Here is a 19,060-nt window from a genome sequence, read left to right as displayed (position 1 = left end):
ACCATCGATAATACTTTTAAACATAATTTTTGAAGTTGGCGCAAAAACAAAAAGTAAAATCCAGTGTAACCATGCTTCGTTCATATTTTTTTCAGAAAATCATCCAAAGTTAGAAACGAAACATTGATATCGTTACTCAAAGATGCTGTTATCAATGCATAATGTATGTGGTAGTAAAGGAACTAGGCCTGGTAAAATTTATAGTTGTAGTTGAATTGTGGCGGTGAATGATCTGTTCTATCGTTTTTGCGCCAACTTCAAAAATTATGTTTAAAAGTATTATCGATGGTGTTTAAAGAGTAAAATTATTTTTCCCTTTTTAGAGCAATTTTGAAGTCGGTTCTATTTTTTTCCAAAAATTTTTTTTTTCATCCTTTTTAGTGTAAATGTATATATTTCTGTAAAAGTAAGAAGTTACCATCATGAAACTTTACCCTTTTTTTTCCTAAAAATGCTACATACTAAAAAAAAACTATAAGCACATCTTAAACTTTAAGCAATTGACACTAAAAATGTATCTTTACCACTTGAGAAAATGCCGGAATTTTCCAGAATCGGAAAGATACAGAAATCAATAGAACATTCGAGAAACAGTAGAAACGAAATCTTAGTTACATTCACTTTGTCCTAGTCGGGATTTGAACCCGGGCTGCTCGCGTGGAAGGCGAGAATTCTACCACTGAGCCACCGTTATCTACGGAAGGTAAGCGCGAACTTCGTTACAGTATTTAATCATTTAATAGGGAAATTGCATGAAATTTATGGTATTTTGCTCATAACTTTTTTTCTAAAGGACAAATATGGTCAAACAAAGTAATGGGACCTAAGTTGAGCCATCCCCTATCCATTAAAGAAAGAATCATCAAAATCGGTTCACTAGGTGAGACGCTGTGAGTGGACAAACAAAAAAAAAAAAAAAAACATACATACGGTATGAACTGATAACCGCCTCCTTTTTGAAGTCGGTTAAAAAACAGGGTGTGTCGTAAAGACTCACGGCAGAAGTGAAACTTTTGAAAAACAAAGAAATATTTTAATTATCCATCAATCTCTTTCGAATAACAAAAATTATATTTGTCATTCATGTATTTACACTTAAATTATATACATATGTGTTATCGTGCATCATTTCCTTCGTTCTTAAAAAGATAAATAATCGTTTTCGTACTTAGGTAGCTTATGGATGAAAAGACTTTCTTTCATCCAAACCTTACATTGAAAAAAGGGTTCCTTGAAACCTCGAAACACGTGTCTGTAGTAATATGCAATTTGTGCTATTATACGTTGTTATTTCTAATTTTACTTTTCAATTACAAAAGTTTAAACTTTTCCCCCAAAAAGGTGCAAAAGACCCTTTTTGGAACACCTGAATGCAACCAAAAAAGGAGGTGCACAACTAGACCCCCACTAGGAGTCTACATGTCAAATTTCAACTTTCTACGTCATACCGTTTTTGAGTTATGCGAAATACGTACATACATACGCACGCACATACAAACATACGCACATACAGAAGTCTGTAGAGAAAACTCGTGGTAATTAGCTTGGAGATCGTCAAATGGACGTTTCGGACGTCCATACGTTCTTAGGTATACATGCACGTGCGGTCGGGCCGAACAAACAACTCAACATTCATTCAGGGGTGAGCAAAATGAAAATTTAGGCCGATATTCAAGTGAAAATTTTTTTGCGAATCCAATACTTCCCTTATTATGCAAAAGGAAGAAATAACTGCAAAAAAGAGACATGCGTTATCTTATCAGAGGTTCTGAAAGCATGACATGCTTCATAAAAAATAACTAAATAAATTAATTTAAAAATGCAATAGAAAAAAAAAACAGACTTTTTTTCTACCAATTTTTAGAGAAAAATTAAGAAGCGAATGAGCCCTCGTCTTTTTCAAATCTCGTATCAGTTTATACACAACTGCTCACTGTATACGCCGAAAAATTCATAAATTAAAAGAAAACACATTTAACTCCTTTTTTAACTTTTTTTCTTTTTATGAAAAATTTTGAAAAATAAGATTTTAGAAAAATCTTGACGCATTAGGGAAAACACAAACGCCATCTACGTATTTTCGTAATGAGAGTTAAATTAAGTAAGAAACAGAAGCCTCAGGGCCGAGCGGTTTGAGTAACTGCTTGACATTGGCACACTTGAGGCGGTGGGTTCGGCTCCCACCCTCGCTCCGGTTGTAATTTCCCTTCTTTGTGATGTAAATTCTTTCATGTGTTGCTTATATGCGTAATAAAAAATATATCATGCGTCAAAGAGGCAAGGCACTCAGATTGTAGTACTCATCAAAAATTGAACCTGTGCAATTAAGCGCCAGAAGAAAGTAAGAAACAGTTATCAATAGACAACCCAACTTTTTTAGATTGTGGTTTTTTCGAGGGAGCTCGGTAGTTCGTCTTCAGCGAAATGCAAACATGTGACCTTTTTCCATGTGCTATTTTGCTAAATATTTCTAAGATTATTTATCTAATCTTATGCGATTCGAATTCAGCCACATGATAAACAAATATTTTGAAACGTTTTTTCTGTTCATCTTGGATCCTTACTATTTGCATGAAGATTGCTTCAAGCGATATAAAAGAACTGCGATCAAAAACACGTGTTCAATTCTCAAAAGCTATTATGTAAATTTAGTGAATTTCATTTTGGAGGAGTGAAATTGACGAAAATAAAAAAATAATATACTATAGTGACAAATCCCACATACACACAAACAAAAGTTCTTAAGATGCAAATGGAATATGACAGGAGTACTATTTTCATTTTAAAATATTTTCAGGGTTTCTTTTTTTTTTCCTTGCCTGCTCACATTTCTATGCACAAAAGAATTGATCTGCACAACTTTGAAACAAATGTATGTCATTTTCATTGCGAACTCACGTTGGATTTGCATCGGAATGTTAATGTCCACAAAACAAACCCAATGCACGTGGTCATTTTCGAAATAACACATCGAATATTTGAACAGACATCACAAAAATGCAAAAACTCAATTCCGCTAACCAAACACTGCTATTTATTACCTGCTGTTTGACAATGAAAGAAGTGAATACATTCGAAGCCTTGAAAAATCTGTAATAAAAATAAAAGGAGTGGTTTTTTTGATTTAGTGTCACGCACTGACACTTATTCCGAGCGCAATTCGAGTTCTTTCTTTTTAAACTCAACAGGTAGGTTGTTAGAAACATTGCGTCACTTCGAGTCACAAGTGCAACCACCACAAGACTGTCACGTGCGACGTTCCCCCCCCCCCCTCCCCCAACTTCTCTCTCTCTCTGGTATTTTTACTGAGATGTCGAGAATTCAGAGACATTTAAGACGAGATTTAAAACTTGCGTCATAAAATTCTGCGCATTCGTTTGAAATATTTCAGTTAAAATATTTGCAGCTTTGCAAATATAGCAGTTAGTATTTGAGACACTTGTGAAAGGAATAATAAATAAATAAACATATGTTTTTAAGTAAACAAGTTATTAAGCAGCATAAACAGTCACACAATTTGTGTGACATGCCACGGAGGTGAGAATTCACATGTTGTGAACCAAAATTATACTAATATAAAAATTATAATTAAAAAATTGTTGCGGCAGGTTTAAATAGATACATTTTTCATGAAATTGAAAATCATTGTTAAATGAATTGTTCCTTAACGTTTTTAATATAAAAGGCGTGTGAAAGAAAAGTTACACTTTTTGAAGAATGATCCTTAGGCATTCGCAAGAAATTTGTGTATTTCAATGAAAAAAAAAAGATTAACAACGACAAAGACAAACAATACTTGAAATCCGCTTTTTAATTTCCAGTTTAATAAACAGTGTAAAACTTACTTTTGAGCGAAGGGGTGCGTAAAAAATGAAAATTTTTTATTTCGAGCTGCTGTAAAGCAGGAAATTTGTGATTGGCGATTGCGAAATTTCAAAAAAAAAAATAAATAAATAAATAAATGCGATAAAGTATTATTTCCCAACGCCCATTATTTATTTTTAAAAGAAGGAATTTTCTCTCTCTCTCTCTGATAGAAGCTAAGCGAAAAATGACAAAAATACTATAAAAGACTCCTACAAAAGAAAAACAATTTGCAAGTAACAGCTTAGCTTCATTTAGAATGCGGCATGGTTTTTTTTAGTTAAAATACGGGTCAAACAAGCTATGAATCATCAGTTATGTCTCAAGCAAATTTTCTAAAGAAAAAAAATTCATATAAACGTCATTGCGGAGCCTTAACAATTGCAAAATAATAATAATAATGTTATAAATTTACAAAAATTAAAAAATAGCATCTTTTAATAATTTTGATGGATTGGGGAATCGAAAGTTAATTTTTAAGCAGAAAAAATCAATTACATTTCTTGCATAGTAATTTTGTTTTTTCGCACTATCTCAAAGTACTTTAGTAACATGTTTTGAAGTACAATTTGGATTTAAAAAAATTAAAAGCATGGAGTGAAAAGTGAGAAAACGTTCACATCCCCCCCACCCCCCCCCCCCCCCCCCCATCGGTGCATCTAAACATTTGATCGCTGTAACTTAATTATCAATTCTGCGCCAGCTCCAACCAGTCTACCAGTGCTTGCGAAAAAAAAATTGCACTAAGATACTAACAACCTTAAACTTTAGATATTAGTTTTCTAAATAATTAAAATCTGTGCAAAAACTTTTTTTTATAAAAAAAAAACCAGAAAAGAAGAGAAACAATACTTCCTTAGATAATGCGTACCACTGCCACAACCGCAAAGGAAGCGGAAGCATAAAAAGCCGATTGTTAAGTTCCTAAAACAACAATTTAATCATAAAACCGCCGGCGCATTTAATTACAAGCTATATCACGCAACAAAACTCGTCAGACATTACATCCTTCTGGACAGTAAAAAGGTTATGATATTTATTTTTTATTTCGCATTTATAGAGATGAATTTAATTTTTTAAAGATAAGACGAATTACGGATATATATATATATAAAGTTGTTTTATAAATTAATAGAGATACGAACCGATGTGGGAGGTCTCTACGCCCACCAAAAATATTCCTTCTTCGGCATATTTTGTCCGATGATTTGGTAAAATCATCATCGTTCGGCAGAATTTGGAGCTTCATTCGGCAAAGCTATCATCGTTCGCAAAGATTTGGAGTTCCATTCGGTAAAATTATCATCATTCGTAAAAATTTGGAGCTTTATTCGGCAAAACGATCATCATACGTAAAAATTTGGAGTTCCATTCGACAAAACTACAGTCAATCGTAAAAATTTGGAGCTCCACTCGGCAAATTGAGACTTTCTAACCTTTAAAACATTTAAGTACGGGGCGCCCCTGACGTTATGTATAACTTTAATTTCCAAACCAACCACATAAATGTATTACACTGTAATATAGCTAGGTACAATAAAGAAAAAATAATAAAAAAGACTTCGAAATCTGGAGTATATAAATATATAGAACGGCAATAGCCCGTAAGGTCTACTTGAAAAACTGTTGTCATCGTAATATGGTACTTGGGATGTCTCATACTTAAAAATTCTATAAATAAGTCAAAGTAAATGTCTGTTTTCATGTGAAAATTTATTTTTGCTTTAAGGGGGTCCAGGACACAAAAATCGTCAAATTTTGCAATTTTTTTTTTTTTTTTTTTTATCATTTAAAAAAATTACTCCGTTTTTTTCTGCTTAAAAGGACGTTTGAATATTGTTTCTAGCTTAAATAGAACGAAAGATATAATTATTTTTGTTGCAACTAACGTGTACTTAACTTTCAAACTTTAAACGCGTTTTTCTCCATGATGCAATTTTTCCCGATTTCTTGCATTCAAACTCTTTTATAAGTCAGGAACCGATAAAGATAAAGTAATGAAACTTGGAGCATATCTTTTTCAAACAGTTAACTTTAATTTTTATTCGGCGAATTTGAAAAAAAAAAAAAAAAACATTTACTGCAAAAAATATGATTAAAAAAAAGTATCCTCGAATTTTTCTTCAAATATTTTTTCTTTAATCAATATTTTTAAAATCGCCGAATAAAAATTAAAGCTTAGATATTTGTGCGTAATTTATTTTTTGAAAAAATGAAAATTGATCAAGAATATTTTGAGTTATAGCAATTTAAAGCAACCTCATTTAAAAAAAAACTAATAAAATTTAAATAATTTTTTTTTCATATTTATGTTATGATTTTGCTTATTAAATAAATGGTGAATCAGTGCAAAAAATTTCAAAACTCTAAAGTGTATAATAAAAAAAAATTTCAAAATGTGTCCCGGACCCCCTTAAGTAATCTTCTGTGAACACTTTCCTTCTTGGGTACATACAGACTGACTATACCGATATACGAACTTGAAATTTGCTTCAGCCAAACCGCTGAGCTAATAGCATTGCAATCACGTTTTACGATAAATCTTCGCTTGTACACAACATTTATTTGTTCACAAGGATTCGTCAGCTCTAAGGTAAATTTTTGCCAACACATTCGAAAAGGCTAACAAGGCTGCTTCGTGAAACCTTTTTGCGAAAATAACGAACAATGCAGTTAGTTCCCTTCAAATACCTTTAAAATCAATTCAAAACTCCACAAAATATGATAAAGATAAAAATTCTTTCATTTGTTGGGGCTTTTATATTTGTCTACAACTGATCTAGAATTCTTGAAAAGGGTAAATTGAGCAGGGCAAATCTCAAGTGTAATAGTAGAAGCTCTGTAAATTGAAAAAATTATTTATGCATTTTTTTGGTTTTTTATACTGTTTGATAGTCATCAAAAAATATAGCTGCAATATCCATTCGAAACTGGACTCAAAAATTGTGACGCATTGTCTCTTACAGCAATTCGTTTTAAAGCATATTAATAATTTTATAATAGTATATCTATCGTGAATGAAACTTCAGAGTCTAAGCATGGATTAAATTTCAATTCATCGTTTCACAAACTCTTTTTGTGTAATGACATAGCGATATTGATTTTCAATCAAAACTGAAGGAATTAACGTCATTTAACAGAAAACTTTCAGTCACAACTCCCACATTAAAAAGGAAGATAAACCAAAATGATGATAATAATAATAATCTGTCGATAAATAAATGCCCAGGAGTCCACTAATTATGAATATTTAGCTACTCGTTTTGAGTTTTAGAAAACTTGTGAATATATTTGTAAAACTACCAGTTATTTAGTGGAAATGCTATTTATTTTGTAAAAGTGCGATTTATTTCACAAAATACGTCGTTTTTTGGTGCGTACGTTTGTAAAAAAAGAAAGAAAGAAAACGACAGAAGGTGAAATGCTTTTTTTTTTTTTATTTAAATATGATATTTTACATGAATGCTTTCTCCATTTCTACATACTTATGGTTTATGCCATGTAATAAATGATAGTGATCTGGTGATAAAATGAACACCTAAGAGGAAACTTTTAAATATTTATAAAATTTATTTTGCAGCATTTAAGTTGCACGACTTTTATTAAAATAATTTCGTTGACGTGGCTCAAAGTCACACCAAATGGCAAGAGACAACTTTGAATCAAGCAAGTAATTCATTTAAACGAGTTTCCAAATTAATATTTCTTAATTTCTGATAACTACAGTTATCAATTAGTCGAAGTTCCCAGGTACCGACTGAAGTCTTCGAGTTATTGGTAGTTCGTATACTGGTAAATTTATACAGGCTTCTTAAGAGTTTGGGAACCAATGAAACTTTGAGATAAAGGAATATTTACGTTGTAATGCTTCGAGATATCTGGAGTTGACTGTATACGGTAATTTACGAGTGTTTCTTCCCTTTTATCCCTTTCAGACGGAATTTTGAAATATTTAACCAAAAGTGTTTTTATTGGTAGACAGTGTACTATGGTAAAGAGTATCTCATAGACAAAATTTCAAGTTTATAGGTGAAAAATTAAGAGTTATGACACGTCCAATAATCCGGACATATGTTATTGAAATACATATTTCAGATAATAAAACGATGAAACATCAAACAAACTTTTTTGTAAAATATTCTTTAAACAATAATAAAACATAATATAAGCATTTGAAATGATTAATATAAAATTATATATTTTTAAAAAAAATCAGAAAAAAAATTCGCTTTTGCGACGAGAATCGGTGGTTGGGAAAATGAGACAGTCTCATTCTCCCAATCCTTATTTCTTTATGTTGTCAATCCCAAAATGAAAAATTCTTGTACAGATAATAAGCAGACTGAAGAGTCAACTACGAAAAAAATTGAGTAATTTATTCAATTAATAAATTATTAGCAGCTGTTTAAAATTCATGTCCAGTATACCGGACGCCACGTCTGAAAGGGTTAAAGCAACAAAATCAATAAATCTATCAAAATCTGAATGTAGCAGTTTAAAAATAGAGAAATCGAGGATTAAAATAACCCCAAAAATCACTCTACGTTTTTCATGGATGGTCAAAAGTTAAAATAAGTCGAACTTTGCACAGAGTAACGGATTCTGGTCTTCGCCAGCAATTTTTCTTCACCTCTAAGAGCTACATCAGATAAACAGGATTTAAAGAAAAGGCCTCGGATAACAGAGTAAAGATCACAGCGAAGAAAGAAATCTTTCACGACAACCTCTAACCAATACGTTGAAACATGATTTCTAGAACCCGAAAAGTACGCGAAGAACCTTTCACTCTCTTCAGACAATCTGATCTGTCATATAACTTTGTCAGATAATCACCAAGTGCAACTTCAAGACCTGTTCTTCACATGCATCCGCAGAAGGGGGCCGCATTCAAATTAGTATCACGTGATTAGTAGATAAAAACATATCGGTCATGCAATGACTGAACAATATCTGGTGTGGTAATCTCTGAAACCGACTTCGGGAGCTGTACAGACTGATGACTGTTTAGCATTCTGATCGAGCCACGATAATTCAGACGATTTCCCAGTGTTAAAGAAATACTTGGAATGGCTCAAATGACTGAGCAGATTAGCATTTTCTTCAATCGAAATTATGAAGCCATCCGAGACTGTTGGTAAATGAGTTCAGATCTTATATCCGATAGAAAAAAAATGGAAAACACATAAAAATAGTTACTTCCGCTAAAATGACGCCGACGATTTTTTTTTCTTTTCTTTTCTTTTCTTTTCTTTTAAAACAACACAAATTTTAAAAACTTTGTTTTAAATTTCTTTATGAAAAACAAACAAACAAAAAGGTAAATTTTAAAGTCAAATTAGGATTCATTCACGGAACATTGTGCGTTGAGAGAAAGGAATGAACAAATGCTTGAAACGATAGTGGATTTATTTAGAATAGGTTTTTCAGCAGAATTTGAATTCAATCGCACAGACCAGCGGTGAGCAACATGCTGTTGATGAAAGCAGCGTTATTCCATCTTTTTTGTTCCATGGACCGACAAAATTTGTAGAAAATTCGCAGAAAAATAGACTCCCCCCACCCCCCACCAAAAAAAAAAAAACTTTCAAAAAAAAAAAAACCATACTTGGTGTTAAAGAACTTCTACGTAAGTTAATTGAAATAATTTTTATTACCATTTAATAACCTCGATTTAACGATTGTCAAGGGACTGAAAAAAGTCATCGTTAAATCAAGGATATCGTTAAATCGAGTAGCATAGCATAGACACTTAATACAGTCATCTGGACCAGTGAAAGGTATCACTAAATTGAGGAAATCGTTAATTTGGATATCGTTAAATCGAAGTCGTTTTTTTCTCCCGATATTTATTCTTCTTTATACTTCAACAAATTAGACAGCTTTTCAGCCCAAAATAAGTTTACTATTCAACCCTATTATTACTTGCGAAGAAACTGATTGGGTAAGGAGTAAAACTTTTTTTTTTTTTAGAGATGATTAACTGTTCCCGGTGGGGCTCCCAAACTTTTCAACACCGCCTCTACACATGCTTTAAGGCAGGCAAAGGCGTGTGAATAAATCTTTCACGCAGCTTCTGTTAATTACTCAGAGCTAAAATATGGGTGGAGGTTGTCATATGCCCATTCTAGGTACAAAGTTAGACAGCCATATGCTTCCCTCCCCCCCCCCCCCCCTTCATATTTAAGGAAAACACACCTTTTCTTCCCAAAACATTTAGATGATTCTCCAGTTTTCTATTTTTTTTTGGTTACTTTGCTGATGCACGTTTACGACCAAAGCCAAACGCCTACGATAAATATTTAAGCAGCAGACTCCTTTTTTTAACCTGCGTAATAAGAACCGCTGACTGGCAAGTCGGTTCGGCAAAAAAACTAGTCAGCTAACACAAATGAAAATAGCAATATTTTTGCTCTCTATTGTTGCGTCCTTTTTTTTTTTTTTTTTTTTTTTTGAACAAGCTGACGCGACATGAGTGTCACTAAAAAGAATCCATTTTGAGGAAGATATGGATTTTTTTCCAGCGTTAAAGCCATGATTTTATTTTAAAAAATAAGATATAACACAGGGAGAAAGATATCTTACGCAAAAAGGCGGGATTTGTTGAAACGGTGCTTAGTTAAGTCAACACAGAATGGAAAAAAATATGGAGTTGCGTTCAGGAAATTTTCATTCCTTGTTGTGGGAATTTTCTCTCCCCACCCCTCTGCAACACCTCCTCTGACAGAGTGGTATTTAACCCCTTACTTCCCGAAACTTAACGATATTCCTTCCCTAGTGCGACCGTTTTTTACACAGGTGTGCGATGTATTAGGGGGAGTAAATTTTGCTGTCCAAAAATTGCTTACTTTCATAAAAAAAAGAATAGGAGGGGGGAAAAAAAGGAAAATACCAAATATTCCGTGTAAAAGCTCTGGGAATAATCTTATTGGCCTGAGAGCAGAATTTTTTCACCAATCTGCAACGCTGATGAAAAATCCCAAAAATCTCGATTGAAATTGAAGCAACGGATCATCTTCAAACGATAACAATAATGAGTTTAAGACAGGAGGAAGGAAGAGGGTAGGTAACAAGAGAACTTGAGACACATTTTTTTCAATTAAAAAAAAATGCTAAAAATCTATAGCGTGATATGTGAGCCGTAGGGGGGGGGGGGAGTGTGACTCTTTGGGACAAGGAAGGGCCAAATTTGTTGAAAAAATTGTGACATAATTTCTCCCTCTCTGCACCTCAGGGCCAGAAGGACGTAAATCACTCACATTATAACTTTACAGGGGAGAGGGAATTCTGGCGCATGCAAAAGATGAGACACACGCTCTTTTAACCGTGGTAAAAAAACTGAAACAGAATTTTTTTTAAGAATAACGTTCACATGTCTTGATGCGGAGTAGGCTTCTACATACAATGCACTAATAAACAGAAAATCGAAATTTTTGGACTTACATCAGTCTGGCTTAAAAGTGCAGTACAACTTCGATTTAACGATTTCCTCAATTTAATGATATATTTCATTCGTCCGGGATTAATTGAATTAAATGTATATGCTCCTTGATTTAACGATATCCTTGATTTAACGATAACTTTTCCCAGTCCCTTGACAATCGTTAAATCGAGGTTATACTGTAAATTTAATGGACATGAGCTCAAGAAAGACTAATGGAGGGAACATACGGGGAAGGTGTACTTACGTACGATATCATGGGCAGGTTGAGGGACGCGGCGACCGTCGCCTCGACCTCGCAGGAATTCTCCGGCCCGAAGAACGCGACGATCCCTCGGCGCCACATCCGGACCACGGCCTCCGTTCCGGGCAACGTCTCGCCCTTGGTGTCCTCGTACACGAACCGGAGCGTCCGGTTATCCGGCAACACGCCCCGCTCGTTCACGCGACGCACGGCGTACGTCATGGCGCCGCTGATGATGTGGCCCTGCCTCTGCCGGCCGTGGATGTTCGCCAAGTAGCCCACGGTCAGCGGTTCGTAGTCGGCCCGCACTGCTGCCGCACCACACAGCAGCAGCAGCACGATGATCATTGTCTGGAGCAAGGTGGAATATCCCATGGAATGGTGCGCGCATTTACTGGCATTCTGTATCAATGTGTTCGATGCCGACGTCTTTCAGATGATTATCCACCACGCAGAAGTTTATTGTGGTAGATAGTTTCAGCTACAATCACAACTTTTGTTAGTTATTTACCGCCAGGAATTGCGGATTTGAAGTGGATGTCAGTTATTTGACACTTTCGACCTGGTGATTTTTTCTTCGGTAGCTTTTCTAAAAATCGTTTGAAACAAAGTTTTCGAGAAGGATTTTTCTTCATTGGAATAAAAATAAAAAAGCAAATATGTTCACAAAGATCTTGACCACTTATAAGCTGCGACAAACAGAATTGGTAAATGAATCAAGATTATTTGAAGCCAAAAAATTAGAATTTTCTTTGCATCAGGAATTTATGAACTAATATTATATTGCCATCAATATCAATGAACTAAATTATGCTGCAACGAAGCAATATTACTGTTGTTACACAAGGCTGGAATCCTTATCTCGTAAGCACACTCATATTCGAAAAATTCAATACCATGTTCCAATGCACTTTATCTTCAGCAGCTGTTCTCCGAAAACCAGCAGTAAGCATGCAACCAAACATTCAAAACTAGTTGATACTTTGCATCTTTTGAAATTAAAATGGAATTAAGATCTCCAACAGAATAACTTATATTGTATCACTTTTAACTCACACATTTTATCAACTATTACTATGAACGTAAAATATCTCTTTTTAGAACAATTTTGACTTCAGTGGAATAACATTTTCTGTCTTTTTCCTCAGATATTCGTGACTTTTCTAACTTTTTCTCAAACATAGGAAAACAATAAATATAAAATTTTTAACAAATTTTAACTTTCAATAAATGGAATGAATTAAGGAATTAGAAGAAAAAGCCTACATAGATACGATACACAACGTAAGTTTTACATTTTAAACTTTAAAACTCTTACAACTTCTTTATCTTTAAACTAAAAATGTCATCGGGTACAATTCACAATAAAAAAGTTAAGTAAAGTCGTAACCGTATCCAGATTACAAATGATAATTTCAAGTAAACACAATTCTTGGCACAAGCTCCGGACAAACCTTCAACAGGAACTTAAAGTAGGATTTAAGAATAAAAGCGACACATACAAGAATAAAGTTCAGAATAATTATGTTTCCTGCTATTTTTTGTGCCTATCTATAATCAATTAAATAATATTTGCCTTCTTTAATAGAGTTGGTCGACAAAACTGTTTGTCATTAGAAAAATAATAACACGGGATAATGCGTTTTTTTTTTTTTTTTTTTTTTCGTACCGAGACTCTCCTACCTGCCAAGTGAGTAGAAATCAGACCAGACGATCATTTTTATTTTCTTAACCCAGACAGAACGAACACGTCCGATGAAAGCGTCACACATTTCTCGAACGAAAAACTAAACATTACTAACCAAACAACCTGTTTCAATCCATCCGTTTGACAGCAAACTCGTTAAAGGATTCTACACATCGGCATTGTTCAGTAAGTGTTTCAAATCAAGTCCTCGATTCAATTTTGTAATTTTGTCACTGTTTCAAAAACTTATCCAATAGCGCTGTCAATGAAAATCGTTCCAAGCCTACCGAGAGGATCACCTGTTGAATTTCTTCGAATCCATTACCAATGTTTACATTCCGCTATCACACAGATTTAAAGCATGCTGTTATCATCGACGCATGACATGATGACCTTCTTTTACGACAAAATTCTTAGAATTCTTGACATTTTTTTTCAGTCAAATAATATATTTTTCTTTCATGATTTTACGATGTTTATAAATATATATTTTTTTTAATTTCTTTGAATGGCACAAAGAGATACAAAATCAAACGATCAATACCCACCAAATCGAATTAGAAAGAATATTGTTTAAGAATATTTACGGACCGAGTCGAGTCTCGGATGTAAACAAGCTGTTCTGCCGGTCTCATGCGTTGGTGGTCGACCGCCGATCTGCCGGGCCACGGAACCCGCCATCGAATGTGCGCTGCTCCCTGGGATGTTCGCTGCTGATTCGCTGACCCGAGTGTTACGTCAGTCCTCAGATAGAACGCCACACGTGGTAGTTTACGGGAGACTTGCCGCGGTAAACTTTGCTTAGCGCTCCTGATTAGAAATAGGCATTTAATAAAATGCTCGTATAAGCCCGGGTCACTTTTTTCTTCTTTTTTTTGCGTCACACATTTTCTTTTTGCGCAAAATCGAATTTCACATAATGGGTTCGTTTCCAAAATTTTAAAAGTATTTTTTTCTGAAAGAGCATGCTTAAAAACAGGATCTGACCATTTTTAAATAATTTATTGAAATTAATTATTTTTAAAAAATTTCTTTAATCGGTGCGCTTTTATTGTTTACGCTTCTGCCGATGACATCACAAATGTGAAATGCCATTCACTGTTGCCATTCACAGAGCAAAATATTTAATTCGCATCTTTACTCACGTGTATTGGCAACGATATGGTTGATAGTAAGCGTACACCGCAATATTTAATTCGCTTCTTGATTATCATAACGTGGAAACGAGGTAAAAAGATGGACCAAAGTGCATCATTTGTGACGTCATCAAAACCACGCCTTGTTTGAGAAATCGGAAAATTTAGAAAATTAATTAAAAAATAACTGTTGGGAAAATTAAGGTATTTTCTGGGTCCATGTTATTTGTTTTGCTTATTCTATCAATTTCAGTGACTAAAAGTAGTACTTTTGACTAAAGGATACAACCCCATTCAAACGAAGAATGGGGCTGTTTCCATCAGTCAAAATGACTACTTTTAGTCACAAAGTTGATAGAATGAGCAAAAAAAAAAAAATAGCATGGGGTGAAGAAAATCTTTTCTTTTTAATGCGTTTAATTTTTAAATAGTTTTGTAAAATGTCCGATTTTTCAAACAAGTCTTGGGTTTTATGACGTCACAACTTTGGCGCTCGCTCCACTGGCGCACTGAATGCTGACGCTTACTGCACTGTAAAAAAAATTCGGAAACGTTTCTGAGTATATCGTGCAGCTGCGGTTCATGAAATTTTCGAAAACGTTTCTGAGTATTTCGGAATTCTCTTTCTGTAATGTCCGGAAACGTGTCTGAGTATTTCGGAATCCTCTTTCCGTAATTTTCAGAAACGTTTCTGAGTATTTCGGAATCCTCTTTCCGTAATTTCCAGAAATGTTTCTGAGTATTCTGTGCAGCTGTGGTTCATGAAAGTTTCGAAAACGTTTCCGAGTATTTCGGAATTCTTCAAACAATTTTCAAAAACGTTTCCGAGAATTTCGGAATCCTTTTTCCGTTATTTTTTCTAAAATATAATTCTTTATTATAGTATTGCATACCATATCAGTTTCAATTCTTTCATATCTAACAGCAATGAAACAAGCAATTTTAGAATCATTCGTGGATTTTTTTTTCTGAATTTCTAATGACAAATAGCATGGTTAACAGCATAACATATGCACATTTATAAATTTTTGAAAAATTATGAAATAATCTACTAGTTTCACTCCTAATCACAAAATCGTCGGGGAATTGGAGTGGGGGGTACCTTCTGAAAAGTGGGGATTGTTTGTTAAACAATCTTAAACTTCAGTTTTTCTCTCAATATTTTCAAGACAAAACTATCAACATATTGTATTTTTAATGCAGAACTTAAAAACATATCTTGTATCAAACTTGATAGCTTTTATCTTCGGATAAAATTTGACAGGACTTACCTACCCTTCGCGTTCCGGAATTCGTTCACCTCAAATCAATTTCTCTGACGAACAAAGTGTACCGAAAAGTACCAACAGAGAAATTGATGAATTTAAATATGACACCAAGTCCCCCTGCTGGAACCATTCGGGTTGATTCTTCTGTTCTTGCCCTTTCCAGCTCATCACAAATATAAATACTTATTCAAAATAGGTTACTGATTTTATTTTTACAGTGTGCGCAAAATGCATTATATATTTTATTTATTAAAACATTGAACTCTATTACATGATTTTTTTTTGCTTTTGGTAAAATTGAGGCTCGTAAAACGAAAAAAATGAAGACACTTTTAAATACATGCATGTATTTATTTGTTAAATAAATTAATACACATTTAACTAATTTAAAGCGTTTTCGCTAATGCAAATATTTAAAGAGATATCGTCATTTAGATAATACTGAAGCACTACATTTCATATATACGAGAATACCCCCCCCCCACCATAAGAGTGATGGTGCACCCATAAAATGCTATGAAGCACCCCCCCCCCTCGAAAAAGCAACATCATATACATTATAAATCAAAGTATCATATACATTATAAATCAAAGTATCATATACATTATAAATCAAAGTATCATATGAATTATAAGTCAAATACTTTAATATGGTGTAAAAATACAAAATTATTTTATTAAGTCCTTTTTTTTTTTTTTTTTTTTGCTTTTGGTAAAATTGAGGCTCGTAAAACGAAAAAAATGAAGACACTTTTAAATACATACATGTATTTATTAGTTAAATAAATTAATACACATTTAACTAATTTAAAGCGTTTCGCTAATGCAAATATTTAAAGAGATATCGTCATTTAGATAATACTGAAGCACTATGTTCCTAATTACAAGAGATAGTTTTTTTTTTACTTCATACAATCTAGCTACACTGTTTACAAGAGAATGAAAACATGCAACCTTAAAGCGAACTATCAAACCTGACAATTTGCATATTATAACATTTAATTCATAATGCTTGATACATAAATGTTCAGCCAAATATTAACTGAGATTGACACATAAAAACAAAGTACACAATAACACTTATTTAATTTTTTTTATATGAACTAAATCTCTTTAAAGTAATAGAGTTGCAAAGCGACTTACCTATTCGTCGGTGGTGGTCTTTTGCAGGCTTTGGTCACCAAAAAGGTGATTTTTATGACAGAATAAAATTCTGCCAACAAAAATTACCCATTTGGTAGAAAGAAGAAAAGTATCCAAGAAAAAAGTAAATTACCTACACAAGTTATGCGACGCAATGAATTTACATGGCGTCCTCTAGGCAGTTATTTGGTTTTTAATTTCAGTTTGTATTCCTTCCGCGAGAATGCGTCGAGAATTTGCACTTCGTACTTAAAAATAAGTGACATAGCTTCAAATTCAATCTCATGACGATACATAAGCAAGAAAATATAAGACTTTAAAATTATCTTCAGTGAATTCATGCGAGGAACAAAACTTCTACTAATCCCCTTGATGAGTGTTACTTCGCATACATGAGTCAGCACTTGTTTTCATTGCGTGCTTTCGAAAGTTTCAGTTTAGATTTGCTGCTGGACTATAAAATTGCCGTGTAATCTGCGCATGCGTCGACTCTTACTTTCTTGCTAAACGGGAAACGTTTCTGATTATAGCAGAAAACTGCGGAGGGCGTACAAATCTGTGTATTACGGAAAACTTTTTTGTATATTCAGAGAGTTTTCCGAGATTTTTTACAGTGTGTCTACTGCGCTTCCAGCTTATGATAATTTAGAAGCGAATTAAATATTGCGCTCTACCATTGATATCAACCGTATCTTTGCTATTACATGTGAGTAAAGATGCGAATTAATTATTGCGCTCTGCGCCAATGGCATCATTGAATGGCATTTCATCACTTGTGATGTCATGTGCAGAAGCGTAAAAAAAAATTGAGTCTGTGCAGCGATTAAAATATTTTTTTTTAAATATTAAACTTTGTCAAATTATTTTTTAAATGGTCAGATCCTATGTTTTTAAGCATACTCCTTCAGAAAAAAATACTTTTAAAATTTCGGAAACGACCCCGTTACTATTTATATAGTCATCAAGGGAGAACCAAACTTTTGTCAGGGAGGAATTCTAAGACACTTCATTTACAAAACAAGAGAAAGAACTAAAAAATGACTCAAAAAAATCCTGAATAATGCCCTAGAGAGGAAAAATAAGGCGGAAAATATAAAAAAAAAAATGTCTCATCCATCAACGACAGAGAAAGTATAACATCCAGCATTAATTTGAATTTTGACGTCTAGGATTCCAATTATATTTTTCGCAATCACGGATTCCTATGAGTTCCAACTCGTTGAGTTTCTTTTTTCTACAAATGGAATGGAATGGTAATAGTGAAGAAATTTGCTCCCGTCACACACATTATGACTGGTGATTTTCTAGAATAGGTAATATGAGGCATGGCATATCTATGAAAGAAATTTTGATAAGGATGCGCTAATCAAGACAAAGATATCATGGCCGATATCCACCAGTGAACATATCATAAAGATTATTTGTAATACAGTGAAACCTGTGTAAGTTGACCACTTGCGGTGCAGTGCTTTGGTGGTCAACTTAGACAGGTGGTCAACTTATAGAGGGTAGTAACGAAAACATTTTTTTTTTTTTTGTCATTTCTTGCCCCATGCATTCATTTTTCCTACTAATTGGAATACTTTAGACTCACTTTCATTGTTTAACATTACTTTAAAACAATAAGTAAAAATGCTTTTAAATATTTTTAGAGATTATTTACCAGAATAATAAATTAAATGAATAAATATAATGCGTAAATTATCATACAAATTTAAAATCTCTGTAAATCGATCGAAGAAAAAAAAAAGTCTCATTGCTCATGAAAAACTACTTAATTGACATTAACAATTCCTAAAAATTCATAACGAGTCAAAAGTGACTTAAATTCTTCATTTGATTTTTTCTTGTACATCTGTAACAATGGTAATATACTTTTCAACGAAATAACTCCTTAATAAAGTTTGGCCATTTATTTATTATTATTTTTTTTTTTAATGTCTGGTTGCTTATTTGATGCATAACTGATTAAACTTTTAGTACAATCTAATGCTTTTGACAAGGGGTCAACTTACAAAGGGTTTTTTGCAATACTCCAAACCAAAGCTGGTGTATATTAGTGGTCAAGATAGACAGGTGGTCAAGATGAGAGGTGGTCAAGTTACAGAGGTTTTCCTTCATTATATAAGATAGGACTAATTCCGTTCCTGACAAAAGCGGTCAACTTAGACAGGTGGTCAACTTACAAAGGTGGTCAACTTTACAGGTTTTACTGTATATAGTTATGTATTTTTATTTCTTATTAATCTTAAAGGATGGGACTTAGTAATCTGGAAGGTA

At 33.5% G+C, this 19,060-nt stretch overlaps 1 protein-coding gene across 1 annotated transcript in view; it reads right to left on the bottom strand.

The window, feature by feature from the left end:
- Positions 1-12,389, bottom strand: part of LOC129220206 (receptor-type guanylate cyclase Gyc76C-like) — a 317,828-nt gene extending 305,439 nt beyond the window's left edge. The window contains exon 1 of the mRNA XM_054854570.1: positions 11,550-12,389. Coding sequence (XP_054710545.1) covers positions 11,550-11,921 — 372 coding nt within the window. The 5' untranslated portion in view covers positions 11,922-12,389. The remainder of the gene's footprint in view (positions 1-11,549) is intronic.
- Positions 12,390-19,060: the final 6,671 nt, after the last annotated feature.

Source organism: Uloborus diversus, chromosome 4 (genome assembly GCF_026930045.1).
Source record: "Uloborus diversus isolate 005 chromosome 4, Udiv.v.3.1, whole genome shotgun sequence".
NCBI classification, from domain to species: Eukaryota; Metazoa; Arthropoda; class Arachnida; order Araneae; family Uloboridae; genus Uloborus; species Uloborus diversus.
This window is presented reverse-complemented; position numbering and strand designations above follow the sequence as displayed.